Genomic DNA, 25,300 nt, shown 5'->3' on the forward strand with positions numbered 1-25,300 from the left:
ACGTGATTACAGAATCATCGAAACAGATCCCCTTCAGGGGAGTACATAGTCAAATTTGTCACTACAATTTCACATCTTCTAAGGGAAGAGTAAGTCTATTTTTGTTCAATTTGCTACCAGGGGAGTACCATGGGGATAACTTTTGACAAAGGAATTTGTGAGTTGGAATATTCGTGTGTTCTTGCGTATTCTAAGTTAAAATCAGTTTTCCTGCGATACGATTTATTTTCGGACTCTTAGAAGTTCTTTAGTCGTGTAGGCTTAGAACACGTACCGAGCTAATCCCATCTACGTGTTTTAACTCGAACTGTGCTGTACTTTGCCATTTTTGTGTTTAGCAATTCAAAGTCAAATTGTTTACACAACATGCCCGGGCTTGTCCTCACCTTTGAGAGCTCAAGGTCATGTAATTAGAAAAACAACAAAAACTCCCTATAAATCATGTCTCTTTGACCAAAAAAGTTAGCTCTTTGGATGACTAATGACTTAGGGACTGTTTGATTTCTCATGCAAGTCAAAAATAATCCCTACGACACCCTAACAACAAGACCGTCCTCGCTGTTCGAGCTGAACGCGTGTGGGCGAGGTAAATAGTTTTCGCTGAAAGTATTCCAATCCCGTGAGATAAAACGTTTCATTTGGGCGACTGTTTTGGTGTCAATGTAAATGTTGAGGGATGGAAAGTGGGCTTAAGTGACTTTCCTGTAGAAGGTAATAATAATAATGATATGATAAGGTGTCAAGACATGTAGTCTCTTATGAAGTTACTCATGCATTCTGCTATAAAAGTACTTCTATATATGGCTAATAAGTACTAATATAAATATTGCTATTTGTGCCACAATTGCTTTATAATTGTAGTAATAAATTATGCGTTCGGTGTGTGTAATGAAATAGAGAGAATAAGTGAAAAATATCAAATGCCTTTGGCGGGAAGGGCATTTGATATTTTTCTCTTATTCTCTCTGCTTTATAATTGGTCGTTTCTAAAGCACTCACTCACTATTGTAATAGATTTTTTGGTATCATTTAATGAATGAATTCAGCAACTATAACAATTCTTGTATCCGAACATAGTTTCCTCAATTGTAAATTCGAATCAAGACGTATACCACGATCATTTCAGCCAAGCTAGGAAGTACGACATCAAAAAAGACCAAAAACGTAACGCCTATATTTCAAAAAGATCTGTTCCGTTTTGAGTCACTGCTCTTCCAGGTTCAATGATTATATAGCCATTTAGAGAGAGAGCGCGCGGGCACGGTCGCTTCCGGTCTGGCCGTTTGTGTAGGTGGGGTTTATTACACCTGTCCACTACTATTAAAACACTTCCGAAAATAGAACACCGAGTTATACATCAAATAGTTAAGTTCTTAGAATAAGGAGGATGTTCAAAGTACACTCATAATTTGCACATTATTATTATAATCTTTATTTGAATACGTTCCAAGTGAATAATATAAGAACTCGTCTTTTTCGATGTTGTGTTAAGTCCGTCATTAATTCTTTTAGTAAGGTATTTTATTTCCATCAATTAAGAAATATGATAAATGGTGTTCTCTTGTTTAGAGTGATGAAGTTTTTGTATTTCTTTGTTGTGTTGTTGTTCAATTGATTAAATTAAAGTCGCTTTTTTTCCACAAAAGATAAAACAGGTACTGCTGGTTTCGTTGAAAAAAAATAAAAACAGGTTTGACAAATTTGAATTGGGCACATTTTTCACTTACGATTCTCATCTCAAAGTTCTCCTCTTAACTTCCCTACTTTAGAAGAGATAGCTAGCTAAAAACTAGTGTAAGCTGCGTCGGTGATTCTAATGAAACAGTAATGTAAAAGGGTAAATTTTACACCGTGAAAAGATGAAAAAACGTACTGACGTTTCGGACGCTAGTCCTTAGTCGGAGTAAACAACTTTAACAGTTTTGTAATAGATACAATCACATATAAATTTTTATGAGACATTGGGCTAAAGGGCTAACATGTAAACATAAACAGGAAAAAGAACGATACCGCAAAAAGCTTGCATGCTTTAAACGTGTGCGAGCGCACAAACTTGACTTCGAAATTGTCAATAACGGGTGCCAAACTTGTTTACAAACGCGAACCAAAATATTATTATTAGACAGAAGTACACTGACAATATAGTTTGCCATATAACATATTCCCCTGAATAAACTCAATAGTATAAAGATAATTCATTATTTCTTCGTTTTTCTAAGTAGTTATTTTTGCGCAAGTTTAGGCGATAAATATATAGGTCTACCGTGTGCACGATCGATTTTAATGCACGTGTTCTGCGCTGCGGTACAGAGGCATGGGGCAAGCGCATGCAGTGTCCTAAGAGCAACAGTAGTCGTGTATTCTCAAAAGTACAACTCTGGTAGAACTTATGGATACCTCTAAGTGCCTGTCAAATGAGTTTTTCCGTCTTATTTAGTCTTGACTTCAATTTTAAATTTAAATCTAGTAATATACATGGACATTTTCAAATGAGAGAGAAACGGTCGTTTGAACGAGTTAATGCGCATCAGTAGTTAGAGCAACGAACTGGAAACTCCCAAATAATAGCACCTGCAAAGGGCCTTTTTTCAAATAAAATTTAAGGGGGGAAAAAACGATCATTTACAAAAATTACATGCAAAGTTGAGTTAAACATGTGCAATGTGAAAAACCGCGAAATTTTCAATTAGCGCGCGAGTTGCAAAGTAAGTTGCACAGCAACTCGATCGTTTGGTAAGCGCACCTCACTGGTTTCACACGCGTGATGTTGAAATGGTAGGGAAATAGAATGTAAATAATATATACTTATTTACTTACCTTTTGCAAGATTCAGAGCTAGTTGTGAATTATTTGAAATTTCTCGTGTATCTTAGAGTGAATTCATCCGAGACCCTTTCCGTCAACAACGTCTGACCTTATACAAGGAACTCTGGATTCACAGAGTTTACGACGCCCTTTTTCCTTTACCTCGCGGGCTAATAGCTATTTCCAACGAGTTACGCCATTCCACATGTGAGGCAAAGGCTAAATTGCTTAAGTTGAGTGGGCCTGGTGCTAGGGTGGGTCCCGAGCTGGTCATGACTGATAATAAACAAATGTGTATCACGCGGTGTTTTGAACAAATTTTTGAGAACAAAGCTATAAGTGGTAGATATCTAAGAAGCAAGGAGTGCCGTCGAATAAATGTCTTCACAGATCAAGAGAGAAAACGTCCATTCATGTTATTCAATTTCATGCGATTATTCTTTCCTTACTAGGAAGTAGTACTAGCTTCACTTAAGTGTCAACACTCTTTGAGCAGGCAACAGGTAGTTCTCTGATAAACACTTGCATCACGTTCAAGAGAATTCACACATATAGATACATAAAGTAAACCTTATAATAACCGGGGCTTAGAATGCAAACAATTAAACTGTGAAACACTAGTTCCTAAATAGTACAAAATAGTGCTAATTAAACAATAGAAAACAATGGAATTTGCATGAAATTGTGCTATTTAGTATTACTAAAGTTTCACGGTTATATTGTTTGCACTCTAACTAGTGGAACAGATTTTCATTTCAAATTTGAAGTTTATTATGTGTCTAAGATAAGAAGACTTAAAAGAGTTATGAAACCGAGGAGCTGATAGGGATTTCGAAAGTTTTTTCGGAATTGCGTGCATTTTTTCGTGTGTCACGCATAATTGAGCTAGCCAAGATAAATCGGGTGTGTACTGATCAAGATCGCGACCATTTTTTTCTTTTTTTTTTTTTTTTTTTGTAAGAACGTAAAAAAAAAGTTGGCCCTCAGTAAAAAACCGATCATAAGAACAACAAAATTCTAGTGCAGTGAATGTTTACAAGTAAATTAGTTCAAGTAATTTAATTTGAAATTGTATCGGAAACCATGAAAGAACAGCGCTTAGTCATGCAAAGTTGGCATTGTTTCAGTTGTGCAAGGAATGCCCCGGCCAAAGTATATAGAAACGATAAAAAATCATACTCAAATGCTTATTTAATTTGGCAGTATTTTATACCAATATCCAGTAATAGCTGAAAAAGCATTAATTTTCCGTGTGTAGAACCGAAACTCGAAAAATATAGGTAAAGAGGCAGATTAAAGTATAATATACAATATCACTTTCGAATGCTTTTTTTTTTTTTTTTTTGGTTGAGCTGTACGTACTGAAACCCTCGGTTTTTTTCGGGCCAGAACAGGGGAAATCAATCAATATGTATTTGTGACTGAGAAAAAGACGTTATCTTTTATAGTTGGTCATCACTTTAGTGTTTATGCACTTCCATAAGTAAGGTCTTACGATCAAAACGAATTTCCAAATGTTCCAATGAAATTATTATTCAACTTTAGTTTCTTAGCAACAACGGACGCATAACTAAGTTTCGTACTATTACATTCTTTCGCTATTCATGGGATTTTTCCTTTTTAGTTTCCTTAATGATTATCTTATGCTTGGAATTGCGAAGTTAAAAGAAAAACCGGAATTGGTCAGAAATTGGTACCTGCAACAAGCTTAATTGTCACTACGTACGTCATGCTTTTTTTGTAGCACTACTCAAAACGTGTATGTAGTTCAGTTGGGAAAACAAAACAAAGTTTAAAATACATATTGACTAAATTCAACAGCAGCAGTTTTATGCCGAGTGCATGCGCACGATACTCTATCTGCAAATTTCGTACCAAATTTCGTCGAGCATGCGCAGTATGAAATAAGGGCCTGGGTACGAGATTGTGTAACTATGCTTTTTAGTTCATATCGGGTACTTTATTCAGCAAGTGAGTTGGAATAAGTAGTATCTCTCTGTACTAATAGACCCAACCAATCAGTCTTCCTCCACATATCACGTGACCTTCTCTTCATTATTATTTCGTTAAGGTTTCAGAAGATACCTGTGCAGAAATAAACTCTCCTCTCACCTGCCTTCTCACCTATCGGCCTCTTGAGTCCCAGACACCTGCAGTAGAATTTGTTATAGGTCTCTCTCTCTTGGTTTCTTGTGTTTTTCTCTCAGTTCTAGACCGGTTTTACGGTTTTCCTTTTCCCCCGAAATCTAACGCGACAAAGTTCCAATTCCTTTTCAGGGTATCGATAAATTGTTTGAAGGTTCTGAGAGTAAGAATCCCTTTTATGTCCCAGCTTGTGAATATTATTCCCTTTAATCAAAAACTAATAGGTCATGATCAGGAATAGTGAAATCATTAGTTTTAAAATGGCGATCATGAACCATAATAAGCTATAGCTATCATGAATCGATCATGCCTATATTGTTTAATAGTATCATCACTCTATAATCCCATACAAGCAACTATTGTATCATTTTACAATTCTCTTTCCTGTCCAAATTAAAAATTAATCTGAATCGTTTCCATTCGCATTCTTTCGAGAGAAAACTATGACTTATGGAATCAGTCTAGTATAGTTTGGGATGATATAATTAATCTGCAATAGAACTACATGTCTGTCCAATTTGAAAATAATTGAATTCAAAAAATTCCTCTGACTGCCAAATTGGACTCGGCCTATCGGCCTCAGTCTTCAGTCCAATTTTGTCAGTCCTCGAAAAAAATTTTCATCCAATTATTTCCAAACTGGACAGCATGTAGTCCTATTACCTATACTAATGAGAATGTTAGTTTTTCAAGAATAGTAACTAATGTGACCTGCTGAAGTTTATAGAATGCTGATTTTCAGTTTGAGGGAAGGTTCGTTAAAATGAAAGAGGAAAACTATGAAACTTAGCGTACAAAGGACCGCGGCTAGAAATATTTTTTTGTGACTTTGATTTTTACAACTCTAGCACAAAAGGAATTTCATGCTTTCTATCATTGTTATAGTGTTTAAATTTTTTTTTATTTTTAATTTTCTAAACTAAAGCAAGAGTTAAAACAAGCCGATTCAAACATGCATCACTGATGATCAATTAAATCCGCCAATCCTTGAAACATCTTCTTGGCTAATCATGCAGGGCAATGTCTGACAGTGAAATAAAACATCTGATCATACAGTTGGAATTGACGGTGGAACGGATTGGTTTGCACTATTATGCTACACCAACAGCCTTGACGCCCATATCGAAAACGAAATCAGCACGTCTTCTTACTTTTGGAACAGCTCAATTTGATATAGTTAGAACTATTTCCCCTCTACTAAACTCTGGTTTTGGATTTGAAGTCAATTTATGAATCCATGCACAGGAAAATTAATGGCAACAGAAAATTATCCGCCAAAATCTAAAGAAAAAATATTACAAAGTTCTGTGTTCGTTAACTTTAAAATAAAGATAATAACACTTACTTTATTCGCTTTGTTTCTTGAGGAAAGAAGGTGCGTCTTTGCCGTTCAGAACTAAACGCTGTGTTTCTTTGCCGCAATATAATTCCCTTTCAATTAGGCACCTACAAGACAGGAAGTGCGTCCAACAGTTTAGTGTTGTGAATTTATTACTAAAGTCACTAATAGCATGTGAAAACTGTATTAATACCCATGATTTTAATAGGGGATTAATTGATTAATTAATCAAAAAATAAACATTGCCATTATTAAAACATTTTGACGTCATTAACAGCCTCCTCACAAGTGATGTAACGTGACGTTAATTACTCGAAATAAAGAGTAAAGTGCTAAGAAATGAGCAAAAAGAGGTATATATCGTATTACGTCGATAAACAGGACTCACCCATGGCGGGCCGGATTTCGCTTCAGATTTTAACGAAAAACAAAACATTACAAAAAGTATAATATCAATCAATTTTAGTTGCTTTTTGAATTCCTATGAAATATATATACTCTTGTACTAATAGTTTTAGTATTTTATAAGATTATCGTAAACTTAAGCGAAAGGGCCTTACTTACGCAAAATAATTCAAGTCAAGAGTCTTGTCAGTCAACAAACCGTTCCATCAAAGTTTTTCTCTCTAATTTTCATCCTACGTATTTTTTAGGCAAATACTTTTGTTGGATGCAAATGATACAATTTTCTTAGCTTTCCAAAGTCCACACTTTAAATGATTTCATATAAATGCTTTACTAGAATTGGAAGTTTTTGAGACTTCCGGTTTATTACCGGAAGTGAGCATCCATGTGACGTCACACCAGTTTGAACATGACGTCTGTTCCAATGTAGCGGGACTTGTGTGACGTAATCGTATATATGGAAGCTTATGTAAGTGTTATTTTTTATGATTACATTCCGTGGGAATCTTAATGTTAAAGCAATTCGCTAAAAAGTATAGCTTAGTTGTTTGGAAGGAAGGACCGCCAAATTGCAAGGAAACTCGTATTCACGATCTATGAAACCAGTTTTATAAAAGGAAATTTTAAATCCTTCCGAATTTCCACCGAAATCTTTACTATATCGATTATTTTCTTCTCTACACGAGACCCACACATTGTCTTTTTTTAAATTAAGTAATATTATGTATGACCAGCAACAGCTCGTTAGCATACGAAGTCAGCACGCATTTCTTGCATGCTACAACGCTAGTCGAACTGATCATGACTTTTGTTTTTTCTTTTGCCAACTCACTTATAAGTTAAACACTAATTAACCGAATGCAATAGGTTTTTTGAACAGCAAGACATTATCATGCTGTTTGTTGAAATATGAACAGTAATTTTGTCAAGCGGTATAACCCACCAAATATAGCGCGCGCATATTCCATTTTGTCAAAAAAATCGATGGAACAACTGTCAGTGCAGCAATGTTGAGTTCACATTCATGAGATACCACTTGCTTGCTGTCTGTTAGCACTCATATTTTTAACCGGTAAAAGATCCGGCGCTATATGAATTCAAAAACAGCAGTACTACAACATCAAGGTGCGGTCACCTTGTGGTCTGTACGTCATTATTCTAATTGCTGACGATTCTATTACGTCACGAAATGAATGGATTAATTTACAACTGAATGGCGTTGGGAGTGGACATCAAAATATCGCTCTCTGTTTTTCTGCGTTTTTAACAATTTAACAAAGTTGAAGACGTTGAAACGAACCCTTTGGATATACATTATTATCGTTTTGGTGAGGCCTTAGTAATGTTGTAGTAAAACGTACACAAATTTGTCCAATTTGTCTGCGTTTTTACTATGGCTTGTAGAATCTTTGAGGTTGTTTTGAACTCTTGTTTTCTGGTTTTCATGTCGTAAAAATAGTCGAAAACAATAGTTTGAGGAATTACATATTTTGACCACAGACTTACCAAATTTTTCTACTAGGTGAACGGGTCATATTTACCGTCGAACTTTCGAAGCCGCAAACGAGCATTTTTGAGGTTTTTTCGCAGAAGAAACACTTCAAGACACATAATAAGCTATTGATCTTTATTTCCAGATTTTTTCTTCCAGACCGACTACTGAAGAGAGATTTTAGAAGTAGAACATGTGAACTCTATCGATGAAACAGCTATCTCTTTGCCACAGGGATCCCAACTAGAGAAACCGAAACCACTAATACTTAGGGTTGTGAGCCTGTGGTTTTGACATGTTTTGGCTTAACATCCGGTAGTTGCCGCTCAGTCAACCGCAGTGTTTGCCCCCCAGTCAACTTCAAAAAAGTCAAGTGATTGATAGTAAGCAATAATTAAGATCTTTTTTACGTCATCATTGTATTCTCATTTCTTATTTTCCAAACTAATGCCTCACTAGGTACGGCCCAATTTAACGTTACGATGGTGGAGAAGCGACATCGTCTATGTCACGTTCATCCATCACACGAATAGAACTTACCGTACATTCGTGTGATTGATACATGTGACATACATGAGGTGATTATAACTTTTCTATACCTGCGAAAGAATGCAGGTTACCAGAAGAAGCACCTTGAGCACTTAGCAAAGGATATGAGTAGTGAGATTATTGACTTGTCCCAAGTCGATAGCTGTTGTCTCCCTCGAAAAATTATTCAAGCGAAAAGATAATTTTTTGAGAGGGAAGCGGACTTTGCGAAAGTCTAGTGAGATTATTTTTCTTTCACTCTCAAAAGTAAGTTGCTCTTTCAAGTGGTTTATTAACGAGATACGTGTGAACTGAAAACAACTGGAATCCGCAAAGAACAAATAGGACGTTTGCATGATGGTGTCGTTTGACTCCCATGCACTACATAGATGCTTCGCAAATTTTCTTTCTTATTTAAATTTGTTTTCCCTCATGAGAATAGTAAGACAGTTGGTGCTAATGAACTGAACAAAAGAAAGTGTGCAATGGTGCCTGGTGGTAGAGGTCTTGAAAAATATCCGGATCATGGTATGATTTTATTATTCGGATTTTTCTTTAATCTTCGTTTCAGTTGTTTATATTTGATATTTCTAACCTGGAGTTCTCCCTAGGTTTCGTTTAACTTCTCGCTGCTTCTCTTTTTCTTAAAATATCTCAAAAATAATTTCATTCCTGAAGTCTGAAGTACTTAAAATCCTCTAGCCATAAACATGAGGCCTTTTGGTGGCATAAAACAACGGCAAATTGGCCATAAATACTAGTGAAAGATAAGGAGAATCCATGAGGAGGCATCTAAAACCAACTTGCTCCTTTGACGTCACAGCCCATTCCCCCAGGTTTTCATTTCACTCGTCCAGACTCAAAGAAATGCCGCGATTTTTGCAAGTTTGACCGTTCGAAAAAATAGAAACAGGCGTCATTATATATATATATATATATATATATATATATATAATTCGACACGTTTAGAATGGCTTAAATTTTGATATAAAAAAATAAAAAAATAAAGGTCGTAGGCATTTTAATCATAAAGTCTGGTATAAGCATCTTTCACGCGCTTATAGAACTTCTGCCTGCCTGTCGAATCCAGTCGAAGTACAACGATACGTGTTTGAGCGTCCAGTCATCGAGTGAGTCCAAGATCGTTTAAGATCCACAGCACACATTCTTGAATGTGAAGTTCGTCAGTTATTTGTTCAAGGTCAATGCTCAGAATAGAACTTCCGGGATCAATCTTATTTTCAATTCATGGTCCAAATACTGTAAGCTTTGACGGAATTAACAAACTTACACTAAAGAGTTCGTAAGAGGCTAAAATAACTAAGCTCTCAATAACTCACTGATGGCATTTTATAACGTAATGACTCAATATATAAGTACATGTGGATTGTTCTGCGATAGATTTGTGACGGAGAGTTTTGCTTTTGAGTGGGCGTTTGAGTCGTTCTCAGCCGCTGCTTCCTTATGAATACGAAGGTTTTCCTATTTAAATAAAACATCCGCATTTTATACTCGATAAAAATCTTCCTCTTCGCCTGTAACCGCAGTTTTGAAGTTCGGTTTTGAACTTCTCTCTTTAGTTTTGCAGGGCATTCAGTAGGCATACAGGCTACAGCACGTTGAATGTTATTGTTTATAGTATTATTATCCTTCTATTTCCGCCTTTCGGCGTCTAAGTTTATCTCAAGATGTTTATATGGACTCAGTCTTGTATTTAATATCATGACCTTATTGATTCTAGGTCCTCAATATGCTGGAAGACTTTGAAATGAGAAATACCTTTCTTTTCCATGCAGTACTACTTTCCAAAGATTGCAGATGGAACCTCAATTGTCAAACCGTGAGAAGCGATATTCAATTATAAATCCATGTAATATGTGACCGACAAAATAATTTTATATCCATTTTGTATCCAAAGAAATTCTGCCAATATCTCCTTATCGATTCGATAAACCAGCTAGAAGGCTCTATAATTCAATACTAAAAATAGACTTTGATACCCCAGCTAAATGAACCATTTAAAGAAAATCAATTTGATGTTATAGGGAATACTTCCTTATTGGATATCATATCGAAAAGTTTTTCATAGCATTTCTAAAATTTAGATTCTTCACCCAGTACTAAACAGTAAAATTAAACCTCTCAAGTTCAGATTGTTTATTTACGATGCTGGAAACTTATATATTTACTTATGTTGAGATTTATTTACAAATAAGAAAGAATCCATGCTGCTGACTGATGTCAAAATACTGAGGACAAATCGAAAATTAGAATGGCGATAATGATCATCGACAAAATAGTAATCTTTGCTCTCTAGATAATATTGCATGATTTTCGTTTAGGTATTGCCTACACAACATACCAGAAAGATAAAAATTTAGAAATATGTAATGTATAATATACTGATTACTGTTAAATCCGCCCAATGGAGAAAGGAAAAATGCAATCCTTTAGATTATTTTCAATTCAACAAAATTAATAATTCAAAATAAAAACTCTTGAACATTTTGTCTTTTTTTTCCTAAACGAAAAAAGAAATTCTGACTTTACTTTTATTTTCTGAGTGGAACCGCAGATCGCAAGTACCACTGGCTCGTAATCAATCACTTTATGGGTCAGGTGCACGCGATTTCCAAGAAAAAACTTACAGTTTTCGAAAATTGAAATAATCATTTCGAATTCAGTTTTAAAATAATACTTTTGAATCTCTTTTTTCTTATTTTGTATCTATATGCAAGATATCTAACCGATTATTGCTCAGGTTAAAATGTTTACGTTGTATCAGCTATATCTACTCCACGCACATGGCTCTTCTCAAAGCGTACTCTATTTCTGTGTTATGCAATGTTATATTAGCTAGCTTTGAATTCTATAGTGATCTTGAAATTTAGCAATATTTTAATATTTTTTTCCGCACAAGAAATAATGCAAAAGCAATTGCCTCCTATATTAAAAAAGATTGACTCAACATCAAGGAATACTTTCTAAGTCTTCACCACAAAAATCCGCCAGGAAATTCATTAAAAAAACACACACACATCAAATACCTTTTGCATTGCTCTTTTGTTCCTCGAAATGTTATCACCGACCATCACTGAATCTTCTAAACCAGAAGGTTTTAATAGAAAGATAGATAATACCCGCTCAGCATTTATGTAATATTTCCGCCAGTATTAATAAACTGCTAAGGTGACACTATCGCGATTTGTGTCAGAACTGAAGTGAAAGCGGAACACAAAACTCTCAACGGTTTCACACGCCCCAGACCAAGCGCGTACGCGTCTAGCAGTTACACTAAAAACTCCACAGGATATCGAGGTTTATCTCTGACTGTATTTGATGTAAATTTCGTGTCAACATTGGTATAAGAAAAAGAAGTAGCTTAAAGGGTTTCCGTATCTTTAAGCCATTGTCATTGGACTGCGTGAGCCTTCGTACGTTTTGATTGGCTCACAACGAAAGGCAATTGAGTGTCACTGTAAAAAGTGCATTGTTACATTTCCCGCCAAGATATAATTTATATCGTAAAGCCTACTAATTTTTATTTTTACTTTCAATGTTTAAACAAATGGAGTAAAAGAAAAATATTCTACTCTAGTTTGTCAGAATACGAAAGAAATGTTTTCAGAGTTTTCGATTCGCCTTTACACAACAAAGGAATCTGCGTTACCTTCAACCGACCAACTCGATCTTAGAAGCAGTTTGGAAAATTCAAATTTTGGAAGCATAAATGATAAATAAATATAGATATATAGATAAATATTGAAACAACAAAGAGAAAATTTATTTCAGCTAAAATTTAGTAAACTGATGTATGTGTAAAATCTAGGAACTAAGCTTGACAGACTTTTATTGAACGTCTGTTTTCTTGTATCTAATACTTTTTATTTTGCAGTGATTATAATTATAATAATTAATTTGAACAATGACATTATCATTAAACCCTTTGACATGTCGAGTCAGAAGTCGGCAAGGGTCGTACTGATAGAGCAAGGGGGTTCACCTACTCTATTTACAACAGCATATTCTTATAGCAGCCGATGAAAGACGGGTAATTTTTTTGAGTATAATATTATTTTGTTAAGTTTATAGAGATTAACATCATTATTTTTGTAGAATATGATTCAAAAAAAGTCGTATACCGTGCCTACAGTAAATCTTCGACTCTTTCAACTGTAACCACTGCCTTTCAAGGAACAAAGAAAGTAAAAGCATTCATTTTTTAATTCAATATTTCTTTAGCTTCTTTTCTTGTTGATTGTAAGGGATTTCTATCAATCGATAAGAAAACTTAAAGCAGTGAATAATTTTTATATTCCCCCATGAATGTGCGTGATGAAGCTAGGCCTATAAGCTGCATGTTGTCATCCATTCGAAACAACTTCATCTTCGAACATGCAAGGGCCAAGGGAACCCCATGAAGCAGAAACCTTTAATCGTCGTATGGGGCGCACGTGTTGCAGTACGGTATGTAAAAACGAATCGATGGGATTCGACGTCATCCAGAGACAGACTTCAGATCCTGCAGAGTTAGAACTTAAAGTAATAACTAGATAAGTGTTTACCCAGGAAAAAATGGAACAGAGTCAGAGTCGACACTGAATCTTACGACTTCCGCTCTATCTGAAACAAGTAGACCGCCACACGTCAATCAAATTCGTCAAGTCGAATATATAACGACCTCTGCCATGCCACGGCATTCACATAGACGAAGCAAGGTACTATTTTATCGATCTGGTTGGGCTTCCTGTGCCTAGTTTTAGTTAAACCATGGGCGAGTTCAACTCCCAGTCTTTCTGGTTGATAAATACTATAATGATTAGCAATTATTTAGATGCAAAATAAAGTCTTGAATTAAAGTTAAATTCAATTTTTGGGCTTTCAAAGCCGGCACTTTTCGATACTAGTAGGCCATACCTTATAGCCTAGTAGTAGCTCATCCAATCAGGATGCAGCATTGACTGCCAAAACTAATGAAAGTAGAGCATAAGATACTATATATATGAGGCTTTGGTTTGTTTGTGCGGCCCCAAAAGGAACGTGGGCTGTAACTAATAGGCTGTAACTAATAAAACGAGGTCTTGTATTCTACCAATAAAAGTACGTGATGTTCTTGACCTCGTAACAATTTGTTTTTACCTGAAGATTTTTGAATACATCTTTAAAAGTTCTTTTTTTTTAAAAGCTTTGCTTTACGTAAAATCCTTGTTTTGACTTATCTTTGTTTCTAATCACACAGGTACCACCAGTTTTTTGAGGTCAAACTACCACGACCAGTCAAGATTATGAACGCATAAAATATGTATTTTCGCCAGTACTTTTATTAGACAATAAGTTGGATATTTACATCAAATAACTTGGTTATCAGTAACAGTGCTGAAGCGCTTGGAGCAAATCATTTATGATCATAAATTCAATTTAATTATATCTTACATTATCTATCTTTAAGCTGCTATAGCTCATTTGTATACACACGCAATAGCTTTAAACCCAATATATTGTAAAGGTAGATACTTCATATATTGTTATTAACTGTTGCCGTTATTTAGAGGCAAATATGTTAAAAAATACACGAGCTTCTCGCTCCTATTTCCGCCGGAAGTACGAACTTCATAATGTACCGGAAGTACCTTTTCACTACTGTTCCAACGAGCTAATTCTTCTATTTCATTTTATCATATATAGTATATATCAAATTTTAAAGCCTTTCTATGCTAAGCAATTCAATCGGTTATTGGTACTCTTGTGTTTGTTTTGTCAAATAGTTTCAATTTATAAACAGTTCGTGGCATAAAAAAATCAAGAAACGTCCGACCTGGTTATCCTGCTCCAAGCTAGAGATTTTACTTCCGTTTGCTCGCAAATTGTAGTAGGTTGGTCACGATGACACCACCGACTGCAAACCACAAATAAGGATATGACGTAACGAAGCACGAGTGTAAGGTGTAAGAACCCTAGTGTTGTCTATTTTTATAATTACACAACTTTGATAACTAGCTATAACTCTATACGCCTGGGTGTTTGGCTTCCGTCTTTTAAACTTCTAAGGCCTTTGTTAGAATTTTTATGATCGACGAAAGCTAGACTGCGAGCACTTCTTGTAAAGAGTATTTCCCTTGGCCACTGTTTGGTGTTTGCTTTGGTCAATTTGGCAGAGGGAGGATTAGTAGCTAGTCTAATATCCCCCGGGAAGGGGTGTGGGGGGTGAGGGACGAAAGAAACAGTGAAATGAAATTCCTCCAGTTTTCCATGATACGTGCTCTTATTTACCACGATTTTCGTTATCTAGCCGTCAACATATGGTTGTGGCCTCGCAAGCCGTTGTGTTTTTTACAACAAAAAATTGAAAATCTTACTACAAAAACATTTGAAAGAAAAACGGTCGTGATTTGCTGACGTAATTTATCGGTATGTCCTCCTATTTCCCCCGGCTCTAAACCAACAAGAAAGCGAGAAAATTCACAATAGTGGTAAAAATAGACTCCTCGCAGTCTAGATGCCTGGTGATCTGTTAGTCGTTGTTATCATTAATAGGCACATTAAAATCACACAATGCTAGAGTGATTTTCATATGACCGTGAAAGAAAATAGACCATTTAGTTTGTAATAGTTGATAAAGAACAAAAGAAAATCATTGGTTTAGAGTCTACTACTAACTATTAGTTTGCCTATTCTTTCACGGTCATATGAAAACGACTCTAATGTCTATTACAAAACCTATTCGCGGCTTAGTTAAGATATGGGCTTCCTATGGCAAAAATATAGTCCCCCAGTCCTCCATCTGCTCTATTACTATTCTTGCCACAGAAAACCCATCATATATATTTATTTTGGAATCGTCAGTAAAAGAGGCCAGTTTTACCGCTATGTCTGGTAAAACATTTGTTCAAAAATGTTACTTGAACTCTGATGCTGTAAAGGGGCCTGTCAGGGAGCTGTTGTCAATGAACGGCTGGCATTTCTTGAGGACGATTTGTGAATATTCTTTTACACGCATTGGAACCTCGGGATGAAGAATCAAGGTTTCCAGTAACTGTACTCCGTTCTCTGATATGACTAGGGCACAATATTTCTCGGCTGAAAGAAGAAGAAAAAAGTCCAATTAGTGACGGAATGAAGCAAATACTACATGAAGAAAGGAAAGTAGAGTGAACTGAGAATCGGTGGATGACTGCATAAATCACTGCAAGAAGGAAGAGAAAAATCAAAGAAAGGTGATGCACATCGACAGAGGTAAACTTGACGAATGACTAATTATGAAGAAAACGTAAAATGGGATATAATACTGTTTCTATACATTTTGGCTTTTTTTTTTTTTTTTTTTTTTTTTTTTTTGCTAAAAGAAAAAATTAAATTAGTATAGGAAATCGCACGATCTCGAGTACAAATTGGAACAGCTCTTATCGCAGTTGAGCATGTCACTCCGACAAACCTATGACATTTCTATGAGTTCGCTAAAAATTTACTACAAATCTTTGAGAGATCACTACATTTTGATAGTTATCTTTGTTATACAAAGTATTTTTTCGTCTTTCTAACTATGGTCAAACACTATATAGCCTTTGGAGGTACGAGTGATGTTTTGCAAGTTTTCAAAATCGACGACCTTTAAGGCGAGTCCAATTTGAGAACTTTCAAAACACCACGAGTATCTGTAAATTCCTAATTGTACGAGAAAATTATGCGATTCTTTGTTTATAATACACTCAACAAAATTGAGGAACTTAATTGGGACTCTACAGAGTACAATTTGGGATTTAATTGTACTCCTCTTGTCCAGTTTTGTTTAGTGTATTATAAAACATAAGAGTATATACTTACGGTCAACGTTACATAGATTAGCTAGAGCCCAGGTCCCCCAGTGTTGGATGGCTGGTGTGTCATACTTTTGAAGTAAGCGCAAGATAGGCGCAAAAGAGCTAAGGAAAAATAGAAAAATCATTCAAAAAGATGATAGAAACTTGGACATTAAAAATGGACAGCGAACCCCATTAAAAATAACTAATTAGGAAGCAACTACAATCCCTCACCGGTAGCTCATCTGTCGGCTTGCTCCTATATCCCAATGTCCAATACAATTGACCTGTGACAAAAAGAGTTGTGTTTATGAGAATATATATAAACTATATCTTTGTATTACGGTATCAAATTGAGCTGATCCTCGCAGTATATCAAGCAACTTATGCAGCTGCAGATTTTAAGACTTTAATTAACAAAATCCTGAGTCTTGAGTTGTATGTAATTTTACACTATTACAACCATCACTTTCTGTAAGGGGCTCTTTCTCGAGGTTCACTCCACAAGTAGTACTGCTACATTTACTCTACAACACACTGACAACACTCAACTCACATGTCAATTTTTACGGAGAAAGGAAAACCGGAGAACCTGGAAAAAAAAAATCGTTGCAAGGGAGAGAACTATCAAGCTTAACTCACAAATGCGGTTCAGTCAAGAATTGAGCCCGCGAACCCGGTTTGAACCACACAGCGGTGAGAAATGGCGCCGGAACACTGAGCGCATAAACATATCATAAGATTTTTAGATATAATCCGGCCGTAAACAAATAATACTGCTATTAGATTTTGAAGAAGATTATAAAATATTTATCAGTGTATTATAATCTACTTACAAGTTTTTCAAGAGCCGTATCTCTAGACACTGTTTCACACGTCCAGACCCCTGGTCCATCGTACGCCATGTGACACAGGATACCCGCGGCATTATAACTGACCTCAAGCTCATTGGTTGGTTCAAGAAGATCACTAAAACAATACAACAAGTTCATTAGAGAGGCTTGGTACGATTACGTGACAGCAGTCACGATGAATGAGCGAAAAAATTAAATCGTTTTTTTGGTCCTGTTACACGCTGTTTCAAGTGTAACTTGTGTAGTGTCCAAAAGTCGTGTTGCAGGTTGCTTTCTGCGCGTGTAACACACACTCTTGCAACTGGTATCATTCAATTTATGCTGCAGAAAAAGTATTCTACTTTCTGTGACAAGGTTAGTAAAAACCTTAATGTGACAATGTGATGCGAAACCTGTCACGCGACACAACACACGTTCTAACCAGCCAATCCTTGTTGTTTTAAGGACGAAACACTTGATAAACTTACTAGAACACCTCAGCACACTTCATCAGGTAAGGCCTTAGGAAGTCTACTTCGGAAACATTACCCTATAACAACAAAATACATGAAATCAGAACATTAGATGATGGAATTCATAAAAAGAACATAAAAATTTGATTGGCAGAACTAAGTCGGGAACCAGGTGTTTGAAATTTCACAATTAGTCCCGAAGCCCGAAAGGGTAGGATAAAGATAATATTACATTTCGGTTGAAAACGCAAGATGGCCGCAATTGTTTTGGTTTTCGAAACCAATCCTTTTTGCTACAAATGGTCTATCACTAGACCACTAGCAGCTCAGCCAATCAGAGCGTACTATTTAAAAATATTTTAACACATTATGAAAATATAGAAAGGAAAATAGCAAAATCAAAAAATAAGACACAAAAACATCTAAGAAAATGGGAAAAAATCATTAAGGCCTTGAAATAAGGTAAAAGGCAAGATTTTTTCTTTTCTCTTTCTGTTTTTCTTTTCTTTTCTTTTTTTTCCCCTTCCTTTTCTATTATTGTCAATTTTTGTTTCTGAATCTTGTATATAATGTTTAATATATCGAAAAGTAAAAACGCTGTAAGTACAGTATTTTAAAATTAAGGAAAACCTAGTAAATTTATGTACTTGTAATTAATTTATTTGTTTAATGATAAATAAAAATGTTAAAAAAAAAAAAAAGAGCGCAGGATTCGTGATAGACCAATAGTAGGTTAGGATTAAAAGTAGCTAAACTGGTTATTTTGCTATGTAAATGAAATAACATACCATCAGTCCAAGCATGTTTCTTAATAAGTCACGCTGTTGTCCGAGTTTCTGTGAAACAAAAAAAAAATAAGTAGAAAAAAGGAGGAATAAGAGAGAATAGTGAATGAAACTGACATCCTTGCCGACCAGTTGCACTCTTACCGCTTTACATTCCATAAATAGCTCCATGCCACCATTCTCGATAAATAAAGAACAGTTGTCTGGAGTTTCATCTAAGAAAAGTGAGTAAAAGAGGATATGTAAATACGAGGTAAGAGATAAGGTATTGAGTGAATGACCAAGTAACAAGTGAATAAATGAATAAACGAACTAACAAACGCAGGCACCACGCACGCACGCACGAACGAACGAACGAGCGAACGAACGAACGAGCGAGCGAACGAACGAACGAACGAGCGAACGAGCGAACGAGCGAACGAGCGAACGAGCGAACGAGCGAACGAACGAACGAACGGAGATAGTAAACGAGAATAGAAAAGGAATGCGAGAAGATGGAAGTGAGTGCTTAAGTCCAGTTGTTGGACTGATTATAAATGGATGATAATGATGATGTTTTATTCAAAAAAAACTAAGCGTGGAGAATGAAAAGATGGCTAAAACAAAGTTGTTGTCAATATTGTCTTTACCTGTTACATTCCACAAAGCGCTCCAACAACATTCAAGAACACCACCGTGCTCCTTGTTTGAAAAGAAATATGACAAATTGAATAAATTAATATCTGGTCAGCAATATAGAAAGATTAAAAAGAACATCTATTCACTTGACTGACAGACAGACAGACAGACAGACAGACAGACTGACAGACAGACAGACAAAAAGACAGACAGACAGACAGAGAGACGGACAAACATGACAGACAAACAGACATACAGAAGGACGGACAAACATGACACTGAGACAGACACAGAAGGACAGACAGACGGACAAACATGACAGACAAACAGACATACAGAAGGACGGACAAGCATAACACTAAGACAGACACAGAAGGACAGACAGACGGACAAACGTGATAGACAGACAGACAGAAACACAGAAAGAAAAGATTGTATAATGAAGATGATACTTACTGGTCTGTCAGATTCAAGCTTTTGTCTTATGACTTGAAGAACCATCTGAAATCCAAATCAAAGCCACTTCAATGCTAAATTGCCCTTCATGACACTTAAAACATGTTGACCTTTACTGACCTTCACTCCTCCGAGGTCCCGCCCCACTGTAACCTTTTGATCATCCTGTACCTGAATAGTTAAAAAAATCATCTGTTTAAGACACAATTGATAGTATAAATAATACACGTTTACAGGATATGTAAAACACAGGCAGTGTGCACTGTCAATGCGCCATCTCTCATCAATACAACCCAGGTTCGACTCACAGGCTTAGTATAAGAGTACTTTACGTAAAGTTCATGAGTATGACTTAATTAACCTACTATACTATGACAGTAGTGTATGTGAGTTGAGTTGCTTGTTAGTGCTCTCCTACTGTGCTTAAAGAATTTTTTCTCCAGGTTCTCGAGTTTCCCTTCCCCATTAAAATCAACTAATGAATGCAATTTGATCTGGCGGATCGTTCACAATAGCTAAGAACATTTAGCTAAGAGAACATTTTTCAAACTTGAGATACAGGAAAATGATGGATGTCTAATCATACCTGTCGTTTGCAAGAAAAAGGTTTTACCTCACGGATAAGCTGAATGTCAATGAATGTGACAAAAGGTGGGTAGAATATTTCCATACCTGACAGACGAGAAGGTTACACAAACCAATGGCTATCCTTTGTATGAAGTCAGTTTTGTGTTTAACAGCAGAAGTAAGTAATACTCTTGCTACTCTCTTGTAAGCGAATTCCTACGTGTACAATAACAAGTTAGAAAAGTAAGTATGACAGTCAACATTACTGAGGAGGAGGCCAGAGTGTAAATGTAGCCACGCTTCCATGGAGCTTTAAAATGGACGGGGAAAACCGGGACAAAGTTCCAGGTGGATGCCACAGTGGGACAAGAAAGACAAATGTAGGGAGGCAGGCAAATCTGGCATTGACTTAAGTATATTTGTGCAAACTCAGTAGTTGCAAGCGGCAAGCTGCATGCTTGGTTTTTTACCTTCCGTCACTCAAAAATAATCAGTTGGTATTCTTATGTTAATTTTGACTGGCGGCAGTGAAAAATGCATCACATATTAAAGATGGGTAATGGTGTACAGTAGGACAGTTGGTTGATCATTGCATTTCCATCAACCCAAAGCAAGACTAAAAAAACTGAAAAAGCCCCCAAAAAGATTTACAGCCAATTGTTGACCTCCACTAAGTCAGCTGATACATGGCCATGCATTGGCTGATCATTGATTGACATTTACTGGCTGTTGTCTGACACACGACTGCTGGTCATAAAGTTAACAAATAGACATTAGTTTTTTATGTGTCTGGTCTGTCCTCTTATTGACGATAAATTGCGTCATTACATTGTCAAAATAGTGTGGATCCGCACTCGTTGACGTCAGCCTTATCTGTCTGTCCTCTTATTGATGATAAAAAATAACCAATCAGTGCGAGATTGTAAGTTATTGTAAAATACATGACCTCCTTAAAGATAAAAATACACTTTAAAGAATATTTTTTTTCTAAACCTACCACTTCAGTGGGGATTCTAAAATTGCACAACGTGAGGCAGCAGTTCTTCTGTAACTAATAAATAGATAGTATGCAAAGATATGAGATATTTAATTATTTAAGTGTCACATCACTGGCATTTGCACGTGAGGTTAGTCTCCTTAGGAGCCATTTTTAGTCTCAATTCATTCCCCTAAAGAAGTAGACCATAAGGGAATAGAACAAGACTAAACGCAGCTGCCAAAGAGAATACTGCAAGAGCGGATCAAGCCAAAATTTTAGGGGGGGGAGGCTAATTGAATTTCTTCCGTCAACACAACGAAAAACAATAAAAAAAGCATCTAATTCTTCAGGTTTTTTTCCTGCTGAAGGGGGGCTGAAGCCCCCCTTCCCCCCCCCCCCCCCCTGGATCTGCCCTTGTACTGTGAGGTCAAAGCTGAAAGAAATTCCTTCATGACTTATTTCTGAATGATGTCAGATGTAAACAATCTATCGTTTAGTCAGCTGGGATCAGACTTGCTACTTATTATTAAGGACATTTTGAAAAATGTCTTTGAAATAACATTATAGTTATAGAATCAGTTGTCATATTATTATTGCCTGTTGATTCTTTTTTTTTTTTTTTTGAAACTGAGGTTTGTTGGTTGGTGAAGTCAAATAATATAGTGTCATCGTGAAATAATTGACAAAATTTGTCCTTGGGGTGGGCATCCATTTCCCTAAATAATAATATTGATATACAATTTCTTATATAGTGCGCTACAAAATTTCAACACACATTACAAAATCAAAAGAAAATATAAGTTAAAACCTAGTTAATTAATTAACTCCTTAAAGGAAGTTAATATCAAAGCACTTTTAATGTCTACTGGCAAAGAGTTCCATAGTGCTGGTGCTGGCCTTCCCTTGTGTGTTTGGATCTCTAATAATTTTAGAATTAAACAAAAATAAAACGTTTCTCAGCTGTCGAGTGGTCTCCATACTTACTTGTTCTTCTGCAATGTGATTTTCCATTGCATCCAATGTAATATTGACGATTTGTCTGAAACATAAAGTATAATAATTATATCATGATGTATAACCATTACTATTAATCCTACTTTAGAAAACTCATTAATAATTCATGAAGAAAACACAATAGAAATCATGACCATGAAGGTGATTTTATATCTGATAAAGATTCGTCTTCATTTGCATAAACTTGAACTTGGATTTTCTCTATCAAACTTGGTTCATTTCGTAAAAAAATCGGTACACAATGAGAACAAACATCATAAGTTTTCTAAGCCGTTCAATAATCTCGCAGATCGTGGTTTATCGGGTCTAAAACCACTCGGCTGCGCCTCGTGTTTTATACCCGATAAAACACTCCTGCTCGTTTATTAAACATTACATAGACAATGTCACTATGACCCACAATGTACTTTGGTCTTTGAATGCACTATTCAGTATTCAGTATGCAGTAAGCAGTATTCAGTATTCAGTATTCAGTATTCAGTATTCAGTATTCAGTATTCAGTATGCAGTATGCAGTATGCAGTATGCAGTATGCAGTATTCAGTGTTCAGTATGCACTATTCAGTATTCAGTATTCAGTATTCCGTATTCCGTATTCCGTATTCAGTATTCAGTATGCAGTAAGCAGTATTCAGTATTCAGTATTCAGTATTCAGTATTCAGTATTCAGTATTCAGTATGCAGTATGCAGTATGCAGTATGCAGTATGCAGTATGCAGTATGCAGTATGCAGTATTCAGTATTCAGTATTCAGCATTCAACCTTTTTTGAAATAGCTGTAGACCCATGGCGTACATACCTTCTCTGTTGTTCTGTTACACCTTTTGAATGTGCCTGTGGCTGGCCATTGTTATCTGCCTCATCTCTTGATAAATGATACAATGAAGCACTGAAATGAAAAAAACCATATCAGCAAAGAACATGAATCCATGAGCCTAAGAAAACTGGGTTGAGTTGGCATCACATTCATTTTGGGGGGCTCTCTTTTAGAGGAGCATGGGTGGGCGGCACACAAAGCTATGCTGCTAATGCACTTCCTCTCACCAATGAGACTCGGACTTGAGAATGGCTAATACATTTTGGAACTACACAAAAATGTCTCAACTCACCTTCCAGCGATTTGGATTTTGTGATCTGCCATATTACATCGCATAGCATTAAGAACCAGCTGAAAGAAAATAGCAGAATAGCTGTTTAGCCAAGGACTCATAGGAGCTTTGTTTCCAAAATAATATTGATGGTCAAAAGAAAGCAAATTGCAAACCAAAAATCGGTGATTAGGGTGTTGGAGCCTATCAGTAAATGATGGGATTAACAGTGGATTCCACAGAGTGGCTCTTCTTCCACTGGGTTCCAATTGGAATTTAGAAGCTGATTTTTGTGGAGGGAGGAAAGCTGGAGAACCCGCAAAACCCTTGAGGCACAAGAGAGAACCAACAAACAACTCTACTCACATACAACACTGAGCTCAGCGGGACTCAAACCTGGGTCGCATGGGTGAGAGGTGAGCGCTCACACCACTACGCCACCCATGCTTCCCTTAAAGTAAAGTATTATTAGGGTGTTGATATGTTGCTGGTAGAGTGTTGGTTGGTCGTTGGTAAGTTTATTGAATTATGTTTGTCAGCTGATAAGGCTAAAAATATTGTTTTCTCTAAGGCTGTCATATGTCAGATCAGGGAGAAGAGTTGACCTGACATGTAGCCAGTCTTGTCAGATAAAAGCTTCTATCAAATACTGCAACCAAGAAAAAATGCTATGCACGTGTGGCAATTATGTCAGGTGAAACCGCTGAAAGAACATGGTGGCTGCTACATATGCCGCACTAGTCCTTTCCTTTGCACTGATTAGATTCATTTTCACTCATAATTTCTGACCCTAGCACTGTATAATTGACCTATAACATTATGACGTCACGGCTTGTTTACATGGGCAAGAATGATAGGAATTTAAGCAAAATTTTCTTTCGTTCGGGATATTTAGTACGACATTTATCTGTTATCACCTTTCCCTGTCTAATTAACCATTTTTTATTGTGTTTTAATTCGTTTTGCTGCTATTTTGCCCCCTCTGGTGACCATGATCCTTAGCATTAAAACAATAGATTGTTTTGATGTGATGTCATAGTGTTTTAGGGCAATTCAAAGTTCTGCATCCGGTTTTGCCATCTTGAGTGAACATGTATTTTTTGCAAATCTAGAGTGATTTTTTTTCATATTCCTCATCCTAACAGAGGGTACCGGTCGGCAAAAAGTCAAAACCACTAATTTTACCAGACAAATACCTGATGTCTGGCACAAATTTACAGGCTTGAGGATGTGCATGTACAAGTATTGTTTCAACAAACTTACATCACATATTGTACTAGAATCCATCTGTTGCAAGTTGCTGCGGACTAAGTTGAACAGTTCTCTCATTGCATTGATGAGATATCGAGGTCTGTTGACATAGTGCCTTAATGATGCTATAACTTGAGTTTCACCAGCTTCTCCAGTTACCTGCAAAAAGCAAGACACTTCAGTCACCAAACAATAATACCTAACTACAATCAAGGGTAAATAGAGGATATTACATGGGCGCACGGAGATACGAAATTTATCTTCAAGTGTTGAAAAGATCTCTCACAAGTGAGCGCAGCAAACGAGTGAGAGATTTTCAACACGAGAAGATAAATTTCGTATCTCCAAGCGCCCATGTAATATTCTGTTTATTATATAATTATCAATGAAAGTATGTTTTGGCTTTTTCAGGCAACTCTTTCCATGTATTTTTGAATAGCCATCGCAATGGTGTTATTTTCACACGTGAAAATAACATGTTATTTTCACGTGTGAAGATATCAATTTTTCGAAATAGAGAAAAATAGATATTTCATTGGTAATTATATAATAAGATAGGGTAATGTACAGTAAGAATCAAAGTATAATTGCTGTCTGTAGGTTTTAGTGGGTTGTTTTGACAAGATGTAGGTAGTTGTAAGATGTAGTGGAGGTTATTAGCGAAATGATGAATGTAGTTCATGCCAGGGTCACATGTTTGATTCTCGGTGAGCCAGATACATGTAC

At 36.2% G+C, this 25,300-nt stretch overlaps 1 protein-coding gene and 1 long non-coding RNA gene across 2 annotated transcripts in view; one reads left to right on the plus strand and one right to left on the minus strand.

Moving 5' to 3' along the window:
* The first annotated feature begins 65 nt into the window (after positions 1-65).
* On the plus strand, positions 66-14,722 carry LOC116294535 (uncharacterized). The gene is made up of 2 exons (XR_004196936.2): positions 66-711; positions 13,954-14,722. It is a non-coding gene; the product is annotated as an uncharacterized LOC116294535 (long non-coding RNA).
* Positions 14,016-25,300, minus strand: part of LOC116294533 (protein zer-1 homolog) — a 15,760-nt gene continuing 4,475 nt past the window's right edge. The window contains exons 4-19 of the mRNA XM_089025260.1: positions 24,587-24,733; positions 23,345-23,403; positions 23,035-23,124; positions 22,206-22,260; positions 21,240-21,293; positions 20,348-20,458; positions 19,796-19,846; positions 19,676-19,720; positions 19,231-19,282; positions 18,746-18,816; positions 18,605-18,652; positions 17,832-17,893; positions 17,347-17,479; positions 16,745-16,797; positions 16,536-16,633; positions 14,016-15,791 (exon numbers count right to left, since the gene is read on the minus strand). Coding sequence (XP_088881386.1) covers positions 15,610-15,791; positions 16,536-16,633; positions 16,745-16,797; positions 17,347-17,479; positions 17,832-17,893; positions 18,605-18,652; positions 18,746-18,816; positions 19,231-19,282; positions 19,676-19,720; positions 19,796-19,846; positions 20,348-20,458; positions 21,240-21,293; positions 22,206-22,260; positions 23,035-23,124; positions 23,345-23,403; positions 24,587-24,733 — 1,311 coding nt within the window. The 3' untranslated portion in view covers positions 14,016-15,609. The remainder of the gene's footprint in view (positions 15,792-16,535; positions 16,634-16,744; positions 16,798-17,346; positions 17,480-17,831; positions 17,894-18,604; positions 18,653-18,745; positions 18,817-19,230; positions 19,283-19,675; positions 19,721-19,795; positions 19,847-20,347; positions 20,459-21,239; positions 21,294-22,205; positions 22,261-23,034; positions 23,125-23,344; positions 23,404-24,586; positions 24,734-25,300) is intronic.

The sequence above is a fragment of the Actinia tenebrosa genome, unplaced genomic scaffold (assembly GCF_029948245.1).
Source record: "Actinia tenebrosa isolate PJP-AT-01 unplaced genomic scaffold, QUT_ActTen_1.0 PGA_scaffold9__36_contigs__length_13948895, whole genome shotgun sequence".
NCBI lineage: Eukaryota > Metazoa > Cnidaria > Anthozoa > Actiniaria > Actiniidae > Actinia > Actinia tenebrosa.